Source organism: Phalaenopsis equestris, unplaced genomic scaffold (genome assembly GCF_001263595.1).
Source record: "Phalaenopsis equestris unplaced genomic scaffold, ASM126359v1 Scaffold000540, whole genome shotgun sequence".
Taxonomy (NCBI): domain Eukaryota; kingdom Viridiplantae; phylum Streptophyta; class Magnoliopsida; order Asparagales; family Orchidaceae; genus Phalaenopsis; species Phalaenopsis equestris.
Window position 1 is genome coordinate 1,740,975 of NW_018164980.1, and position 20,697 is coordinate 1,761,671.

A 20,697-nucleotide genomic window follows, 5' to 3' on the forward strand; every position below is an offset into this window, starting at 1 on the left:
ATATATATATATATATATATCTATATCTTTGATGATGAGTAGTATTTTAAAAAAAATTAATTGACAACAAGGCTACATAGATTTAAAATCAATTAAAAGTACTAATGAATAAAATAGAATAAAAGTTATTAAATTAGATTCAAATGATGTTTTAAATATTTCCCCAATCGTTAACATCTTATGACTTGTCAAAACGACTCTTTGTAAGTGAACGGCTTGTGTTTGACTCGTAAAGCAAATGAGTCGAACACGAACACACTTTTTGAATTGGAAATATAAATGAGCCGTACAATGAGCTGAGTCTAAGCTCGCTTGTGTTCGGCTCGTTTACACCCCTAAACACAAACAAGTTTTATTTAAAATCAAAACATAAATAAAACCAAAGAAAAAAAAAATAAAAAAATAAAAAATGAAAATGATCTCAATGGGCCACTTAACATTTACCTATATAAAAGCTAGGTTTAATCTATAATCTGTTTCAAGGCAATGAGGGAACAGCTTACCCAACCGCAGTGGCACCCCACGATGTAACATTATAAATGACTTGGCTCCCTTCCCATGCCTTCATAAGCTTGCTTTTCTCCTTCTTGACGGAGAACGTCTTCCTCAGTGCTGAATAAGCCACATAACATAAATGCATTGCGTCAGAGTTTCTGTAACCTCATTGCATGGAATTAAAATCAGACAATAGGATAGCTGAAACATATAAAAAACTAACCTTTTTGAAGTTGGTTAGGAGCTAAATCCTACCAAAAAAATAAAGTAACACTTATAAGATATCATGTTAATATAGTACAACAGCAAATTTAAAATTAAACAAGATTTTTTTTTTCTACTCAAATTTTTTTAAGTCAGTTGTGTTCCTGAATAAGAAAAGTGTCAAAATGGTCCCTTATAATTATGTCGGGGGTCATTTTAATCTCAGAGTTTATATAAAGTGTTAATTTAGTTCCCATGTTCTATTAATAGGGGTTAAAAAAAATAGCCCATATTGAAGATGCGTGGGACTAGGTTGATAATTTTATAAACTCTACTTTTTTGACACTTTACTCGTTCCTAAATTAAACAAGCATTATAGAGGCAAAAGAAGAACATGACATACTTTGGCTTCTTTAAGTGAGAGTAGGTATGCAGCCATGAAACTTACGATCCCCTCCACTATATCTTCCTGGTTAACAAGAACAAAACCATCGTTGTCATTTTCGTTTTCTGCACCAAATTGTTTTTTCTCCCATAAATCTGCTGTACCAACCATTTCCCACGCTGTGGTATCATAGTAATTATCATTCATTATAAACAAAAAATAATTCAATGAAATACTAAATAAGTACATTAAGTGACAAACAAAAGAATCAGTTATTCAACTTCTGATTTCATAACAAAATTGCAGGTTAAAAAGAGTTACAGTATTTTCATACCGGAATCACTCTGAGAAACTGAAATATGTGTGCTCCCGAGCTTTTCGAGGAAGCTCTGCGATTCAACTCTAGATTTAACCATTTCACATAGCTGCAGAAGAAGCTGTGTAAGTACAATCTAGCCAAATACCATCGAGCAGAATTATCAGCTGTTTAAAAATGATATCATCGTTGTTACTATTATTTATGTAAAGTATAATCAAGTAGCTGGTTCTTCAAACCCATCTTCATATACCCAAAAATTATAAGGGCATAGTTACACATGCTTGCCAAATACATCATAATACCTTCGAGGTATTCGAATGGTGATGGCTTGCCAAAGCACAAGGCATAGACACCACCATATGTGCTCATATGAGCAAAAAGGGCTAAAAAAACAAATAATTATCATTTTTTTATGGTGTTAAGAATCAAAATAATCCCTCACTTTAGTCCTAGAGTCTCTACCTAGACTCTCTAAATTGGAACTGAAATATTTCTTCACAGGGACCATCTATTTCAGCCCATATTAAATGAAAATGAGGACTAAATTGGCATTTTCACAGATTCGGAGACTAAACCCTTGCAAGTGATTAGGAAACTATTTTGGCACTTCTCTCTTTTTCTTTCATATATATAAGGCACATCGTTTGAGCAGCCATAAATAAACCTGCTTGAAGATTGCCCGAAGATCTCTGCATTTCTATGTTAGTTTTTATTGAATTCCGCTTCTAGCTTTTAAGCTTATCCTCCATTATCTTAATTAAGAGAAAAACATATGAAAAGTAATAAATATCATCATAAAATAAGTTGAATAAAATAATAAATTCCAAGTTTCAATATAATTCAAATTAAAAAAAACATTCTGACTATTTCTGACACACATTATGTTTAAAAAATACAATTAAACTATTTAAGTTTGTAGCATCTATAGGATAATACAATCATTGATGCTATTTATCGTATCCCCATCATCATTCATACTCTGCTTCCATTTCCTTAAAGTCACTATCTTCAACTTGAGCTTTACAACTTGAGTCACAGCCTGAAGCCTTCAGGCAATAAGATATGGCTTAACAACAAAGTTACATGGCAGCAATAACTTAAGAAGTTTCCTAAAACAGCATCCAGCAGAATTATCCATAGACTACAAATTTCAACACTAGCTCATCACAAAATCATGGATGATAACTAAATATTTGATAAAAAAGACGGTAACTATTTAGCTCTCATCGAAGTAGCATTGACGAGAGCAAATTAGCCACTGCAAGCTACAGTGTTGTTGATCAGGTCAAGTTCACGAATGGCCATTCATCAAAGTTTCATCATGAAAACGCCAATTGTGAGACCAAAGGTCTTGGTTGACTGCAACATTTGAAGTTGCACATTTCTGATTAAAATTATTCCTTTTCGCTTTTGTAACTTGAATATTTAAATTCACTTGGGTTCAGGCATTCCATGGTTTTCACCCTCCCTGTTTAATGAAAACAAAATCCAATCTGACAGCAATCTTCCTTCCAACTCATCAGGAAGACTGCAGAGAAAAACTGCTACAATCTATAATCTAATTAAAGTATCAGTCGCCAGCATATCCCGGTAGGTTATTTTGAGACTGATACAATCGGTGTGGATAAAAAAAAAAGAATTACATATCAAAAACCACTATAAAAATGTTTTCTTTAGCTGCAGATTGAAAATAAATAGAATTAGAACCAAAATGATGATGCCATAACCAATTAAATTAGAAGAAACCAATGGGAAATTAAAACCACGAGCAATTGAATATTCACAATAACTAAAATTCCACTTATATCAAATCTGAGCAAAATTAACGACTCTAACAAGATAATAGTGAACTGTTTCGAAGAAATTAAGAAAAAGTAGAGTTGACCAAAATGAAGAAAATTTTACCATCATGTTGGTAATAAGCGTGTGACTTTTTATGGAATTAAGCAGTGATATTTACGACTTGTTCAAAGGAAATCACACAACTTAAATATACACAAAATCAAAATTGTAATAAAAAGCAGTAGTGTCCTTACCCCCTCAAGTATTTTCTAATCCTATATTTCTCCCAGCACAGCCCCTGAGTTTTTCCAACTCAAATTCCACTATACTTATCACATCATAATTATCACATCCATTGGAATGGATGACCAAGAAATATACAACAACAACCCTTTATCCCACTAAGTGGGATTAGCAGGATGAACATGAAATATGAATAGCAACAAACGTACAAGATGGAAAGATAAACACAACTCAAATTCAGGGTTCGCACTATCAGCAAAATAGAATTAAAGCCTATTAATGGCACGGAAAAAGAACATCATGAGAATTACATAATTGACCCATTCCATAGCGAGTTGCAATACCAGATCATGAAATTTGTGGTGAAAAAACATGAAAAAACAAGCACAATAATTACAAAAACTCTTGTGGTGGGTTTTAGCTATAAGCACGAGTGAACCACCTAAACTAAATTAAACAATGATAATCCAAAAACTTGCCCAACAAAGCAGACTGAACCGAGCTGCCGAGCAAAGCATAAGGCAAAACAAGTTCTCATAGAACATGCTAATAGCATGTTTATTAACCAAGATGAAATTGCAAAATGCAACGGAAACTGGCTCAACTTGCGCAAAATATTAAGTTGTTTTACAATTCTCAAAGGTATGAACATGCACATCTCTCAATGGAACAAATTTATTTTACATTGTCTAGCAAACTAGGAAATAAAATTCGCTCTTCCTGCAAAGTAATTCATGAGTTTTGATAAACAGGTTTATCACATCAATGTAGAAAATATATCTGAAATCCATCATTAGTCATGAACACTATCTCATCATCCAAAATAGCTTTTGAAACAAATTATATAGTCTTTTTAGGCAGAGAGTTGAATGTAAATTCACAAGGAGATTCACAAGAAGGAGATGAAAATATAAAATAATTGTAATAGGTTCATGAAATAAGGTCAAATTAAAAGTATTCAAATCAACATTTATGTTAAGATTTCACGAAATGTCAAATTTATAGGTGCTCGTCATAATGTGTTGTAAAATTTTAAAAAGGCATCATCTTTCTCGCATGAAATTTCTTAAAGGTTCAGAAGAAAAACATTTTTGAATTTAAATGCATGGTTACTTTATCACGGGTTTTAAAATCTACAAACCTCTTGTTAACATTCATGGAAAATTTTACCTTTTCATACTTAGTAGCTACTTCTTTACAAATACCTCATGCGAATGCATGATTGTGCAAATGCATTAGGCCTAGACTCCGTTGAGAAATTAACAATATCTATATATTTTTTAGGTTAAAACTCAGTCATAAGTAATATCAAATCTCACCCAAATATATAGTCATTCTATTAATTATCTCAATTTATCCATGGATTTGTGCACAATAAATAATTAAAATTATGTTCCTATATTTTTCAAAGAGTTTTTTAAAAAAAAATTATGAATTTTAGTTAAATCATAAATAATTATTTCATATAGTTATCTAATTTAAACAACTCATTAAAATATAATGCAACAATGTGAGATATATCAATAGTTTTATGATATGATATGAAACATGTTATATTTTCAAAGTGACATTTCCACATAAATAGACATCATCTTTTATGAAAGTTTATAGAAAATTTAGTACAACCATAATAAAGACCTCAAACAGCTGATATAGAGTTAAAAAATGTGTATATAGCCTTGTGTTATGTCTCTCTTACCCTTAGCAATTAAAAAAAAATTACGCTAAAACCATGTGTATCACAACTTTTTCAAATTAGGCGAATAGTAATCATTTTAACTCTCCCAGAATATCCAAAACAACTCGAATAAATAATTCTTTAACCAAAAAAGTCCCTCAAAGATGAATCAAGGCAAAGATAAGCATCTTTGAATGAATAATCATCTTTTAACATATAATTATTATCTAAGTCCTAGTAAATCTGGTTGACCTCATTTTTGATGAGGTCTTTCTTTTCTCTTAATGCTTAAGATCTAGCCATAGGACTTTTCCTTTGACTACATAGTAATTCAAACCGTTTCTTAGCTCTCTTGGAGACCCTTTGTGACTGGTCATAAACCTTCAACACTTGGAAGGTTATGACCAACTTGTGAGAATTCGAGGATAAGTTCCCATAGGGTTTAAAAGCCTTAGGAACACCCATTACGACTTTCGTACATTCGCGCACGAAAATCACAATTCGGACGACATGCATAAATGTCAAAATTCACATCACCCACATCTTTATTTGTCTCATAATTAATCAAAATTAAAATTAATTACTAAAACAATAGACCCAAAACCAAAACTTTACAAAAATTAAATTTGAAGCATTTTTTACCCGATCATCGACGATGTTGTCTGAACGACCCCAGATGACGAAACGGATCGCGCAAGCGTGTCCAGAATATCGATTTCACCTAGGGAGCATTTATTTTATATCGAAGACGTGTTCAGGCGAAAAAACACGGGAATAATAATATTATTATTAATATATATATATAATCAATTTGCATTATAAACCACTTAAGCACAAGTTCTCTAAATGGACTTATCCCCTCATGCCTCTCTCTCCCTATATATATTATAATAATATTAAAGTCACGCATGGACTTATCCACTCATGCCTCTCTCTCTCATGCCTGCCTAAACAAAATAAATAAATTAATTAAAATAACCTCTCTCTTCCTCTCTCTCTCTCTCTCTTCCTCTCCTACATAAGAGCACTCCCTCCTCTTCTCTAAGAACCAACCAAGCAACTTCCCCACACTCAATTCTTTTTTCTACCCGTGAAGTACACACCCCAGCCTCCATTTATTTTATTTTATTTTCTTTTCTTTCTTCTCTACCTCGCGAACGCAGCCTCTCCTTGCTATCTCGCGAAGCTTGCCACCGAGCTCCCCTCCTTGCCGGCCCGCCGGATTCCTCCCGTCCGTCGGAGCCCCTCCTGGCTGGCGAAGGTCGAAGTTGTCAGCTCCAATCGCTAGTCGAACCCGCTGCAACCACCTGTATTCATATTTTCACGCATATTTTGTTATTTTATGTATCTTCATGCACGGTAGCTTTTATTTACTTGTGCTTGTATACTTAAAATTCAAACATTAATATTTACATGAATACCATTAATTCATATGCGCTTGCAAGTCAAAAATTAAAAGAAAAGGGTGGAAAAGAGACTTTACATTTCTGCCACCCTATTCTCATGTATTTACACACACAAATTAACTTTTTATATTTCTATGCATACTGCCCAAATTTGGATAATTACATGCACGTCACTTAATTTTACGTATATACATGCCTAATTTTTAAACTTTAATGTTTACATGTATTTCACTCGATTCTTATAGATTTACATGTTTAATGCGTAAGTTCGAATAACTACATGCATGTCGCTTAATTCTTACATGTTCACATGCCTAGTGTCTATGCTTTAATATTTACATGCATATTTACATGTTTAACGCTAAATAGTTAAATAATAGCTATTTGAATATTGTGTTTACTCGTTAAATATCAGAGACATACAAAATCAAGATACTTAGTCCCCATATATTTACATGTTAGCCATCCAAACTTAAGATTTATAAAAATGTTGTGTGTGAAAATTGATTTTAGAAATTATATATATAATTATATGTGGAATTAAAATTTTCAGCAATTTATTTATGTGATATTTTAAATATGAATATGTGAAAAATAAAAATTTTATGTGTTATGTATGTGACATTAAGATTTGAGTCTTAAAAGGGTGTCACGTGGATAAGTAGAGCAATATGGTATTTTTGATTTAAATAATTAGATAAACTTTAAAAATACATATTTTGGTGTAAAAAAATCATAAAAATAAAATAAAAATACCCATAAAAAACAGAAACGGACCAAGAAAAAATAAAATTAAATAAAAAATAGAAATTGTATTTTTAAGTATTAAAAAAATAATTAAAAAAATCAAAAATATAAATATATCTAAAAAAATCACAAAAACTATCCTGATTAAAGAAAACTACTTTAAAACACTGCCATAAAATTTTAAAAGTAAAAAAAAGATTTTTTTTTTAAGTCAAAAAATGGGTTTTAAATGCCTATGTATATTTTCCAATAATATTAATAATTTTGGCCTAAATTAATTATAATAATTAAAATATAAATAAAAAATATATAAAATTTGACCTTATGAGTTCTCTGAGGTCATGGACACTTAGAAAAAATAAAATTTTAATTAAAATAATAATTTCACTTTTGAGCATTTAAAAATAATTAAAATAATCAAAAAATCAAAAAAATACAAAATATCTCAAAATGTCACCAGTTTTTTTTTTTTATCAAAGACAGTAACTTAAAATGCTTCACTGAATTTTTAAAGACTCAAAAGTATCTTTTGAATACTTAAAACCATTTTTCAATGTATTTATAATTATTCACTAAAATAATTATAATAAATAAAATAAAAATCAGAAAAATATAAAATTAAATTTGTTGAACTCCTTTATAAGATTTTAGACATTATATAAGACATTCAATATGACATTCCAGCCTATCAATCATGATTTATTAAAAGAACTCATCCTCACAACACAATAATCAAACATAACATAACAAATAAATTCCTTAAGGTAAACCAAGATATGATTCGGGGTCCGATAATTCACAAATCAATATAAATACCCCAAACTACTTATCTTACATTTATGACCCAATGCTCAAGGGTTTAAGTCTTCCCTAAGGTATTTAAACCCTTGTGAGTGAATGGGGATATTTGTTTGTGCCACATATGAATCATCAGACTTGTGTAAGTCTGAGGTCTAGGTGGCTAGGGTGTGGCTAAGGCAATGACGATAATGCTAATGTGGGTTAAAATGTGAGATACGATATGAGATTTTAGAGTAGTATCTATTACCTCAAGGATCTTTAATAAAAGGAGAAGATAAAAACCGATGATACTATTCGATGACTCTTGAGAAGATGATTGCCCCCGATATTCTTAAGTTGTCTGTAGTCCTAACTCGATTAGATTGATCAGCCTGTGGACTGCACCATTCTACAAAATATTTTAAACAAAAGTCTCTTTTGCATGATAAAATTGTGTATGCATGAAAATTAAATTCAAATGAAAATTTATAAAGGTCCACGATTAATTACTTGGATCGAGGTTAGGACTGCCCTCCATAGATGATTGGGTTGGTAGCTCTTACTTAAGGTCGAGAAGCACACAATTCAGCTCTGAGCCCCCACCTTTACCCATGTCTACACCCAGTTTTGGTCTTCCATATGTGAATATGGGTTTTCTTTTTTACTCGGGTTTTGCTACGACTCATTTTTTGACATTTTTGTACCGAATGCTTCTATTTACTTCTCTGTAATTTATTTATTTCCTGCAAATATATTATGTTTTATGATGCTAGCATTTCAGCGGGATCAGCGATAAAATGACAGGTATGCATTTATATTTTATGCACTGCAATTTTATTTATTTACTTTACAACATTTATGCATTTATTTACCTCGATTGCAAAACTTTTCAAAATTAAAAAATTACAAATCTATTTTCAAAATTAAACAACATTTTCAAAATACAACAACAAAATAAAAAAAAAAATTAATTATATGTCGTCTTGAATTTATGGGAGTCTTTCGGATAATGTAACCCACGGTTGCTAACGAGATCTCCTCAGTTTAAATGAGCTTAACAACTCGTTTAGACTGAGAGTCTGTTTAGGGCAACTGCAACTTATTGAATAATCTGCTAATAAGCTGATTAAAAATAATCTGCTGATAAGCTAGGTGCGGTGGCTATTATAAATTTTTATTTTTTTCGGAAAAATCCTAACTCAACTTAGGCTCTGAGGTTATCATTCGTTACGACATAAACACACCTATCTTCCAGGCTATTTGTATGACTGTGTCATACAAGTGTAAGCTTTGAGTAAATAAAATTGGCAGAATGAAACATCAAATAACATCTTTTCAAAGTTAAAACTAAACAAATAGGATAGCTTGAAAAGTTACTGGGTTCCTCTCGGATCAGTAACATCTCCTATCTTTCATTTCTTTGGATTTCTAAAAATAATTGTTCCACTTTTGATCCATTTCCTTTTGAATTTCTAATGTCCAATCTTGAAAATTTAAACTTAGAAAATCTTGAACGCAAAATCACTGATCTGAATCAAGAGTATTCTTAAGTGGTTTTGATCACTTAAGATGTAATTAACTATAAGGTTTTGTCTCTATAGGGAACTTTAGAACCCAACTTAATATATACCCTATTTAGTCTTTTATATTAAATAGAAAAATTTGTCGGTCAACATGAACAGTTTCGCAAATCAGAACAGATGTCATAGATTCTATAGTCTATTTAATCAAGTCTCACTATTAAATAATGTATCCATTCCTTGGAATAGATGCATCGATTGCGGTGTTGTGCTCGTTTATTTAAACTATTAAGTATATGAGATCGGTTTAGCCTCTTATTTTTTTTGAATTAAAATGCTATTTTTCAAAATTATATATATATATTAAATTATATCATATTTTCAAAACAACCAACCCCATATTTAGCGGCTGACAAATCTATTTAAGGCTTTACAAGTGATAAATGCCTTCTTCAAAAGATCAAAATCAATCACTTTAACTAGTATTAAATGCATGATGAAGATGAATTTACTTAAAGCATCAACTAGTTTATACTTAATTCTAGCAAAACATTTAAAAAAAAAAACTATTCCTATAAAGCTCAGCCTATTTGGCGTATCCATGTCTTAACTTCTTCTGAGAACTCACACATTTCAAAACTTAATGGCCAAAATAAATTATAAACTTTTAGGCAACAAATTATGACCATAATAATAAAGTGCTTGCACAATAGTATACAATCCCTATCAGGTTCTATGTACCATAACCAATTCTCACAATGGAAGGGAAAAAAAACACTCAAGGCTTAATATTCCTCCAATCCTGCACAATATGTGTTACAAGAAACCCCAAGCACCTTATTAAAATCACGTAATTTAAGCATTTGGAAGGGAAAAAAAAAACACTCAAGGCTTAATATTCCTCCAATCCTGCACATACCTCCAATCCTGCACAATATGTGTTACAAGAAACCCCAAGCACCTTATTAAAATCACGTAATTTAAGCATTTGTACATTTCTATTTCTTTCCTTGAACTAAATAAAGCCACAATTAGCAAAAGTATTCTATTTAAACTCATTTTTTTAAATATTGATACTTCGAGCTATAACAAAACTAAAAATTTAATGAGCCATCTATTTGTTTTTTTTTTTTTGTTTTAAATGTCATGTACATTCAGGTGTTTTGGTCAATCAGTATTTGTTTTTTTGTTTTAACCTTATCATAATCAATAACCAATCGATCGCCATAAATAACAAATCATATATTCAAAAGATGATATCACAAAGCGATATTTCTCTAAGTTCAAATATGATTTTTCATCTTGCAAAACCTTAAATATTCTCCTAAGATGCACCAAACGGTCATCTCAGATCTTACTATAGTTAAATATCATAATAGTAAACAAAAAAATATTTCTAATAAAATTGAAAAATATGATTCATTATCCTCAAGTACAATTTATATTGGTCAATCCAAAAAGCAGTACTAACCACTCCTATAATCAATCTTTTGTCTAGTAGAAAGCACCTTTTCTCATTCTCATTTGATGATATTCACTCCTCAAATCAAATGTAAAAAAGGCCACATCTAAAAAAGTAAACACCATTCAGCATACATAACATATCATATAAATAAGATATAAAAAATCTATATTTAATGGTAATTCTATTAATGAATCTAAAAACCACACATATGCACTAACATCAATCTTTTTAATGTAAGCAAATCTGGTATGATATATGTTAACCTTACTTTTGATGAGATCTTCCTCTCTTCCCAAATATTTGTTTAGATTTTAGGATCTAGCCTTAAGTTTTCCTTAGAGGCAACTCTAGAGGACTAGTGAATGGGTGAGAGCCAAAATTAGAATCTTCACTCCCTTTGACTTGAAAATACTTAATTTTAAGACTTCACATTTTGGTGTTTTGAGTTGATTGAATTCAAGTAATTAAATCAAAGTTGAGTGCTCCTACAGATTTTATGACATGTCTTTAGGTGACCAATTGAGCTTAAAGACTTTACTTTATGACTTAAGTATCTTTTGACCCCAGGGGACCCATTCAATCAGGCCTATTATTTCCTCTTTACTCACGCATTTGGTTCAAGATGAACTCAAATATGTTTAGAGTTCGTCTCAAACCATGGTTGAATTTAAAATGATATTAAAATGAAAGAAATTAATTGATTGAAATAAAAATTGGCTTAAGTTCAGAACTAAACACAAATGAAAACCAAGAAATTTTAAATTCAAACGAAAATCAATAAAGAAAATAACCTTTAAATAAAAAAATTACAAAATCAAATCATGTAATCCTAACTAAACTTCTCACAAAACACAAACAAAAATAAATCTTTAACAAATTTGTAATTAAACACAAATAATGAAAAAATTAAGTTTTGAATAACCTAAATAAAGTCTTAATTAAAATTACAACTATTTTAATCAATATAAATCAAGGTTTAATTAAATTAAAATATGAAATTAATATAATAGATAAAATAAACTTGAAATATTATTAATCCAAATTCCAAAGTAAATTAAATTTAAATAAAAAAATAAACCAATCAATATAAATTTAAAATAAAATTAAAACAAATTAAAAAAAAATAAAACAACTTTAAAAAAAATTATATAAAATTCAAACCAGAATTATATATATAGAGTGGGTGGGGGCTCGTATATATATATATATATAAGCATCGTAATGGACTCTTTGCAATCTTTTCAAGTTCGTCCCGGGCTAACTACACCTTTATGGTATACTAAAATTCTGTGGAGGAAGATTACGAATATTTTGACATGGTTTAATATTATATGGTCTTTCAATTATAGAAAGGCAAATAAACCGATTGGTTTCCTTGCTAAACTCGGTGCTTTAAGAAATAATGTTTGTGTCCGCAATCACTTTGGTGAAGATCTTACAAAGTTTCTCAGTGGTGATATGCTTGGATTATCATATGTCAGAGCTTAGTATTTGGTGTTTCTTTTGGAGTTTTTTTCTTGAGTTGTACGTAGTTGGTGGAGGGTCCTATAGGGTTTTATTTGAGTGAGTTGTATTTTTGAGTGTAGTGGGAGCCTCCAGCCATAGTTTGTATTGTTTTTCTTGTGCGGAATAAAATTCCCTCCAGGGTTCTCCAAATATGTACATGTTACTTTGTTGAAAGATATATTTCATTATTTAAAATTAAAAAAAATGACTGTATTTGCTTCTATATAATATACAATTTGGATAGCATGAATGTAAACCTTAAAGTTATGTATTACATATGTGAAAATTTAGAATAACGTGGTATATGTGTAATGACTCGTACTAGCGTGTTTCTAAAACCTATACAAGGCAGTCATAATCCCTATAAAAAAAATAAAATTATCGCCGAAGCCTACTCAAAATTAACTCAAATGATCAAGTAAAAAGTTAAGTCATAGACCGCTTATACTTTTAAGGAACCCTTATTAATTTGGCCTTAAGGTTATTAATAGCTGACATACAGATAATTGTAATTCTATGAATTGCTTTTTTTTATTATGTTTGTTATGTTTGTCCGTTAGACATATTAAATTTGGGCAGGTTTTTTGGATAGATTTGGACATTAAATCGATTAGTTAATATCTTCTTCGTGTTATGCTTTGTGCACTTTTTATTTATATGTTATTATTTGTAACTCTATTTTGCATATGCTATTGTAAGCATAGGATATGTTAACTATATTTTGCCGTAAACTTAGGTTGTTACAGTAAATATAAGTTTACTTTTTCTGTTGGGTCTGTCATAGAGTTAGGGGTTTGTCCGAATTGGTCAGCTATGGATATATGAACTGTCCAAATGATGAACAACAATAACAAGGATGAGACTCAAAATATCAAAATATGAGCAAGGATGTTTATATAATCTAGTTGACAAATAAGTCTATTTTAGGTCTAGGACTTGTTACCCTATTATCTTTCTATAAAATAATATATTTTAATATTGTTGTTTGTGTGTGTGTGTGTGTGTTTTTTTTTTTTTTTAATTTTGTGCCTGCTTAGACTTCACCTATTTTTCTAGAGTTGTTGGCGGTATGTTTGATTTTAGTATGAATTGTTCAATAGGCTCTTTAAGGACTAATTTTGCTATAACAACTTAAACAGCTAAGAACATAATTCTTCAAAATCAAACCTATTAACCAAAATAACAAAATTAAATAAAATTTTGCATTCACACCTTAGAAACATCATGAAATATAGAAAAATAAAATGACAAAATAAAAATAAATAGTAATTCCTCGATTTAAGAATAGACACGAAAGATCACTCTTAGGCAATATATGCATTACATATTGATTATATTTCTTGTCTTCAGATCCTCTCTCATTACACAAAAAAAAGATGATTTGTCCTTTGAGGATCATCATCTTATAAAGTGAGTGTCTTTGTATACCGACTTGACATATAAAATTAATCTTTTATACATGCATTATCAAAGATTATATACCCATACACATCATGTTTTCTCACTCAACACTAAGAATTAACTAAATAAAATAAAAAGTTTGGCGAGCATAAAATTTATAAATTTGAATATAAATAAATATATTTTTCATTAGTTTTAGAACATTTGTAGACCAAACATATAATAGAAATCTTGATGTTATAATCAAGTTATAAGACCTGCTTTCTTCTAATAAACAAGTCTATCATATCATGCATTTTATGAGACCAGTCATGCATGATTTTACGATGCTATGCGTGTATAGCTTGTGGCCCTATCTAGACAGTATTTTAAGACCAGTAGAGTTATGCTTACTCGGGTCCTTTGTGGGATCATGCTATAAAAACTTGTTGTATTTATCTTAAGACTCTGTTCTGAGGTTTTACTTGCTCAGTAGACATCATCTTTAGGCTTAAGATTATGAGGTTGTTTGTTTAGTTATGATACAAGTTCTCACTCATCTCCTAAGTTTTCTTAGGATCAAATATCTCATAGATATAAGTTCGAAACTTTCTAATGAAATGTTAGTTTAAACATAAAATTTCTTCAATTTCAAAACAATAAAGTCATACAGTAGGATAGTCGAAATGTTAATGAACTTCTCAGTATCAGAACATTTCCTACCATTTCTTTTTTGGGTTCCGATATGAATTGTTATATATTGATTTTTCCCATTTGAAAATTCTAAATAAACAATCTTGAAAACTAAACTTTAAAATTCTTGAAGACTTAACCTTAGCTTAATCAAGATTTTTCTTAAGAGAATTTGCCACTTAAGATGTAATTAACTACAGGAGTTTGCCCTTATAGGAAGTTAGTAACCTAGATTAATTTAAATTCTACTTAGCCTAGCCCTCAAGCTAAGTATGGGAAAGATTTGTTAGTTTAAAACGTAGAGTCATCAAATATTGAATAATTATTTTATTTGAATAATTGAATCCATCATAAAATAGTATTTCTATATTCCGATATAGTATATTATTTTTAATGTCGTGTTTGATTAATTGAATAAATTAAATATTAAAAAATTGTGCGGTGGATACCAAAAAATAAACCAACCATATATAGAATAGTGCTCTATTTAATAATTCTTTTTTAGGAAAATCATAAACGTCTCTTAGGATCAACATAATTAGTTAGATTTATCTTAAAGTGAGAAAAATTAGGCAATAACAATCTTGAAAATAAAATCAACAGCATCTTATATATCCCTAAGTGATAATAAGAAGAAAGTTTATCAAGATAAATATCACATAAAATAAAAATATAATTCTTCATTTGTTGACGGTATGTTTGGCTTTAGCCTAGATTGTTTTGAATGCCCTTTAAGGACTATTTTTTTTAGCCCCAACTTATGCAACTTAAAATATAATTCTTCAAAATGAAAACTCGATCAAAATAATAAAATTAAATAATACATTGCATTCACATCTTAAAGACATCAAGTCTTATAAATACTAAAATGAAAAAATAAAAATACCTAGGAATCTTACGATTTAGGAATAGAAAATCACCCTTAGGCATATGCATTACATATTGATTATATTCATTAGCTTTAGACTCACTTTCATTGCACGAAAATGGGTTTATTTGTCTTTTAAGAATCACCATCTTATAGAGTGAGCATGTCTTCGTATATTTAATTGTCCTATAAAATTAATTTTTATACATGAATCATCAAGGATTGCATACTCATACACATCATATTTTCCCACTCGACACTAATAATTAACTAAAAAAAATGAATGTGGTGAGCATAAAAAATTATAAATTTGAAATTTTAAATAAAGATATTTGTCATTAGTCTTAGAACATTTGCATATGGGTCATATAATAGGCATCTTGATTTTATAATCAAGTTGTAAGATCTAATTTCTTCTAATAAACAACAGTCTATCATATCATGCATTCCATGAGACCGATCATATATGATTTTATGAAACTAGGTGGGTTTAGCTGACAGCCCTATCCATGCAGGGACGTTAGTACAGTAGAGTAGGGCTTGCTCAAGTCCTTTGTGGGATTGAGCTATAAATCTCTGTTTGTTGTATTTTTATTTAGACTTGGTTTAAAGATTTTACTTGTTTAGTAGATCTCATGTTTAGGCTTAGGGTCGAGATTCTTTGTTTAGTTACGTACAAGTTCTCACTCACCTCCGAGGTTTTCATACGATCAGATATCATAAATATAACTCTTAAAATTTTTAATAAAGTATCAACTTAAACATAAAATCACTTCCATTTTAAAATCAATAAAATCGAACAGCATAATATATGGAATGTCACTAAGTTTCTCAGTATACAAATACTTCCTATCTTTTCTCATTTGGGTCCCAAGAAGAACTGTTCCATATTGATTTTTCCCGTTTGAAAATTCCAAATAAATAATCAAGAAAATTAAAGTTTGAAATTCTTGAAGACTTAATCTCAATTTAATTGAGACTTTTCTTAAGAGATTTTGTCTCTTAAAATGTAATTAACTGTAAAAGATTGCCCTTATAGAAAGTTAGTAACTCAAATTAATCTATACTCTATCTAACCTAGCCTTCGAGCTAGGTAGGGGAAAAATTTATTGGTTTAAAACGCAGACCTATTAAATATTGAATAAATTCTTTATTTGAATAATTGAATCAATCGTGAAGTGATATTTCTATCTTTCGAGATAGTCTATTACTTTCGATGCCGTGTTTGATTATTTAAATATTCAAAATATGTGTGGTCAACACGAAAAAATAAATCAATAATATATTGGCCGGTGCTTTATTTAATAATCATTTTTTAGGCAAATAATAAATGTTTATTAAGCTCAACATAATTAGTTAAATTTATCCTCTAGTGAGAAAAACTAGGCATTAAAAATGCTGAAAATAAATCAATAGCATCTTATATCCCTAAGTGATAGTCATTAGAACGTTAATGAAGATAAAAATCTCACAAAATAGTTAACTATTGTTTGAAAACATCACATAAAATCACAATCTCAAACATAACATCATTTAATTTAATAGATATCAAGGAAGATATAATACCTTCATGCCTATTATTTGTAAAATGCAAGTTATATGTAAGAACATTTACACTTTATTGAGACTATTATGTTCGTTTAGGGCGGCAGTGCGGTGGTGGTGTGTCACCATACCGTAGTTTTGTTGTTTGGGTAAATTACGTTTTGACATTTTTTTCAAAAAACTGCCACTAAAATTTGCGTTTTTCCGTCAGTCCTGACTAAGTGAGCTGATAGCTTTTTAGCTGCGGTCTAACTTTTCAAAAAAAAAAATTTGTAATAAATGTTACAGTTTTTTGAACATCAAATTATTTTCCAGCAGTTTCACATCTATCTTTGAATAAACTGGAGCAGCCCCAAACAGACCCTTAGTTTTATGTCTTATAGACTTTAGATCAACCCTTGTCTACTTAATCTTGAAAGCATAAGTATCAGACCATACAAAATAAGGTAACATTTAAATCATATAGCCAATGTTTAGCTAGAATAACTTGAGTAATATCCATGAGTTAACATATCAAACCAAATTCTCTCTGCATATGCACCCAACTTAATAGAAATTAAAATCTATGAGACATAAAACCAGCAATTTTATCTATGTTAACCTTATATGAATGTGGAAGTGATATAGGTTCAAATTCATTTGATCTAGATCAGACTAAAACATTACATTCATGCAAATATAGTTTTAATAAAAGCTTGCAAAGTTTTCCTCATGCCAGAAGTAGATTTGAAAAATTACATCTCGTCCAAACATATGCAATACATAACATTCAAAGAATTGTCATTTGTCAACTAAAGCATCCTCAAAATCACTAATCACCTTATTAAATTCATGAATGACATAAAAAAAAGTTATTTTATTATTCACAATTTAATATTCAAGTTCCTACTAGGAAACTTTTAGCATATGTCGATGCGGCACCTGAACTCATTAAACATAATTTATAGTTCAAAGAAATTGTCTATATCCATTAGCTAGTCAATAAAAATGTAAAGATCATTTTCAACAACAAAAAATAGAAACTTCAAATCTGACTATTTATTTTTTCATCATACATGTCAAAAGTTTTCCATCAATGGTTTTCATATACGTCATTATTAAATAATGTATGGTATCTATCATGGTCATTTCCCTGCCCCCAAAAAATATTTCTTTTTAATTCAATCAGCTCACCATTATGATAGGACATGTGAATAAATTTTAGTTTCAATATTTTCAATTTGTGCTCATATCATATTAATTGCTTCACATATTTGAGTTTCTTCATTTAGCAATTTAACTAATTGATTTTGTAAAAGCTGTCTTAAGTTATGATACCAATTTAATGTCTAGCTGAGGTCTTTTGCAAAAGTGTTATTAGTTTCAGGTTGAAACTTCCCAATTGAGATGTGATAAGTACGCATCAAACATTGCACAAAAACACATCTAAACCGACAAATGAGTGATTAAAAAGCCTAGTTGCCACAAACCATACTCTATTTTTTTAGAAACTACGATTATGGATGGCGCCCGCTTCAGCCAACATAAAGAAAACCCAAATCTACCAATTGACTGATATACCCACATAAACTTCTATATAATGTTTTTTCCTAAGATGACATGAACTGCTATAATAAGGATTAAAGAACTAAAAAACAACGATAGAAAATCCTTACGGCATCGGCATCGGCATCAGAATCAGCTGTGGAGAACGATAACGGCGGTTCCTCCTTCCCCTCAACGCTGAAGTTAACATCAGGTTCCGCGTCGACGATCAAGTCGGGATCCTCCAGAAGTTTCAACGCTCTCTGGCACTGATCCAGTACCGTTTGAATGGTTTCCCGCTTGACCCTAACTTGCTCGGTCGTACCAGGAAGCCGCTGCTGATTCCGTTGCGGAGAGGAAGACGCCCTGGCCGCCGCAGGACTCCCCATGGCGTCCTAACCCTAAATGATCGGGAGGAGGTAAGAACGAAATGGAAGAGTAATCGCGTAATCAATCCTTCTCCGTCATCTTCCTTGTCGCCTGCATGTTGATCGCGACAAATTAACAATCCAAATGCGAAATTTACGTAAATGCCACTTAAACCATTAAACCATTGTATTGAAGGAAAAATTACATTCAGATCTACAAAAACGTTGATATTTATAACTTAACCCTCAAGATGATTTTTTGGAACTACTGTCAATGTATTCAGCCTGCCATAAAAAATGAAAAATATGCGTTGAGATTTTATCATGAATATTGATATTTAAGTTAGAATATGAAAATTGGATGAAAGAAGGTGTAGGATTTGTAAAAACCAAGTTTGTGGTCTGTATATTTATTTATCTAATATCCAAATTTCACAATCTACATGCCAATCACCTAAACTTCATAAATTTTCAACTATACCACGTTGCTTCATGCCGTCTTATTTGTCTCGCATTCCTCAAAACTGACGCATATGACATATTCTATCCCTAGAGAAATTATTGCATCAAAACACCTTATGTAAATTTGCATCAGATGTCCAATAATAAGGAGTCACGTGGTAATTTGGGCTCACTGACATACGATTCAGACCCGATATGACATACTCTACCCCTAGCCACTGCCATCATCAAATTTGAATCCCCTGCCCCACCTCAATAAATGAAAATCAAATAAAAATAGACATGATTAAAAATTAATCCCCTCGATATAACACTACATTAGTGTGCTATAATGTAGTGCTCCAAGATATGAAGTCAACCTCACACAATAATACTCTTTAGTCCCAAACACACAACAGGTGGCATAACACTACATTAGTGTGAATCAGTTATGTGTAGAATGCGAATAACATGAGTGTCCTACTAAATATTGTTGACATTTTGATGCGTCGGAGCGATCCATTTTATGAACAAATAATGTTTGAAAAATTTTATTGGCGATTGAAATATATATATATTTTAATTAACAGTGTTGTAAATATACATCGCCTATGTTAGGTGGCATTAATTTTGCATGTTTGGTGCCTGCATTTAATACTCACTTTTAACATCATATATAAAATTGTTGAGCCGTGAGGTGAACATTGATACATCCCGAACAAATCATATTGATTTGCATAAATTTCGATACACATTTAGATCACAAGTTTCAAAGAAAGTTCATAGTCAATTTGACTACCTTGAAAAGATGAATTGAGCGAGCACAAGATCACTTAATTAAGACATCATTAAGACATTCAAATACTCATAAAAATAATATATGATCATGGGAATCACTCTGGGTCGTCAAATGGAGCGGTATTGATTCATATAGTATTTACAAAGAATGCAACTTTCAAAATACATAAATAGACCCCCCACTCTCTTCGTGAAAGAGGGTGAACGTGGAGGAGAAAGTTGAAGGAGCTCTAAGCTCTTGAGGGTTCTCAAGCTCTACCACGACTGACCACTGTTGTTGTCAGACCACCATTGCTCAGTCACCACCGCTAAACAGAAGGCATTTGGCCATCGTCACAGCTCCATCACCATTTGGTCAATAGCAGACAGTTGTCATTAGATTGTTGCCATCATCCGATCACCATTACGCGACACCACCATCATCATGGATAAACCGTCGTCATCGGGGTATCGTTACCGCCAAATCACCATCATCATCCCCAACGGACCACTGTTGTTTGACCACCACAGTTTTCGTCATCATCAAACCATCACCATCTGGCCAACGTCA

General features: G+C 30.8%; 1 protein-coding gene across 3 annotated transcripts in view; it reads right to left on the reverse strand.

Annotated features, from left to right (window-relative positions):
• LOC110029019 overlaps nt 1-19,062 on the reverse strand; it is a 19,693-nt gene extending 631 nt beyond the window's left edge. Inside the window, exons 1-6 of one of the 3 annotated variants that reach the window (XM_020731126.1) lie at nt 18,672-19,062; nt 4,468-4,473; nt 1,419-1,509; nt 1,103-1,263; nt 719-746; nt 504-612 (exon numbers count right to left, since the gene is read on the reverse strand). In XM_020731126.1, the coding sequence (XP_020586785.1) occupies nt 504-612; nt 719-746; nt 1,103-1,263; nt 1,419-1,509; nt 4,468-4,473; nt 18,672-18,929 (653 nt within the window). In that variant the 5' untranslated portion in view covers nt 18,930-19,062. The remainder of the gene's footprint in view (nt 1-503; nt 613-718; nt 747-1,102; nt 1,264-1,418; nt 1,510-4,467; nt 4,474-18,671) is intronic. The other 2 variants (XM_020731127.1, XM_020731128.1) reach the window with 2 other exon arrangements.
• Nucleotides 19,063-20,697: the final 1,635 nt, after the last annotated feature.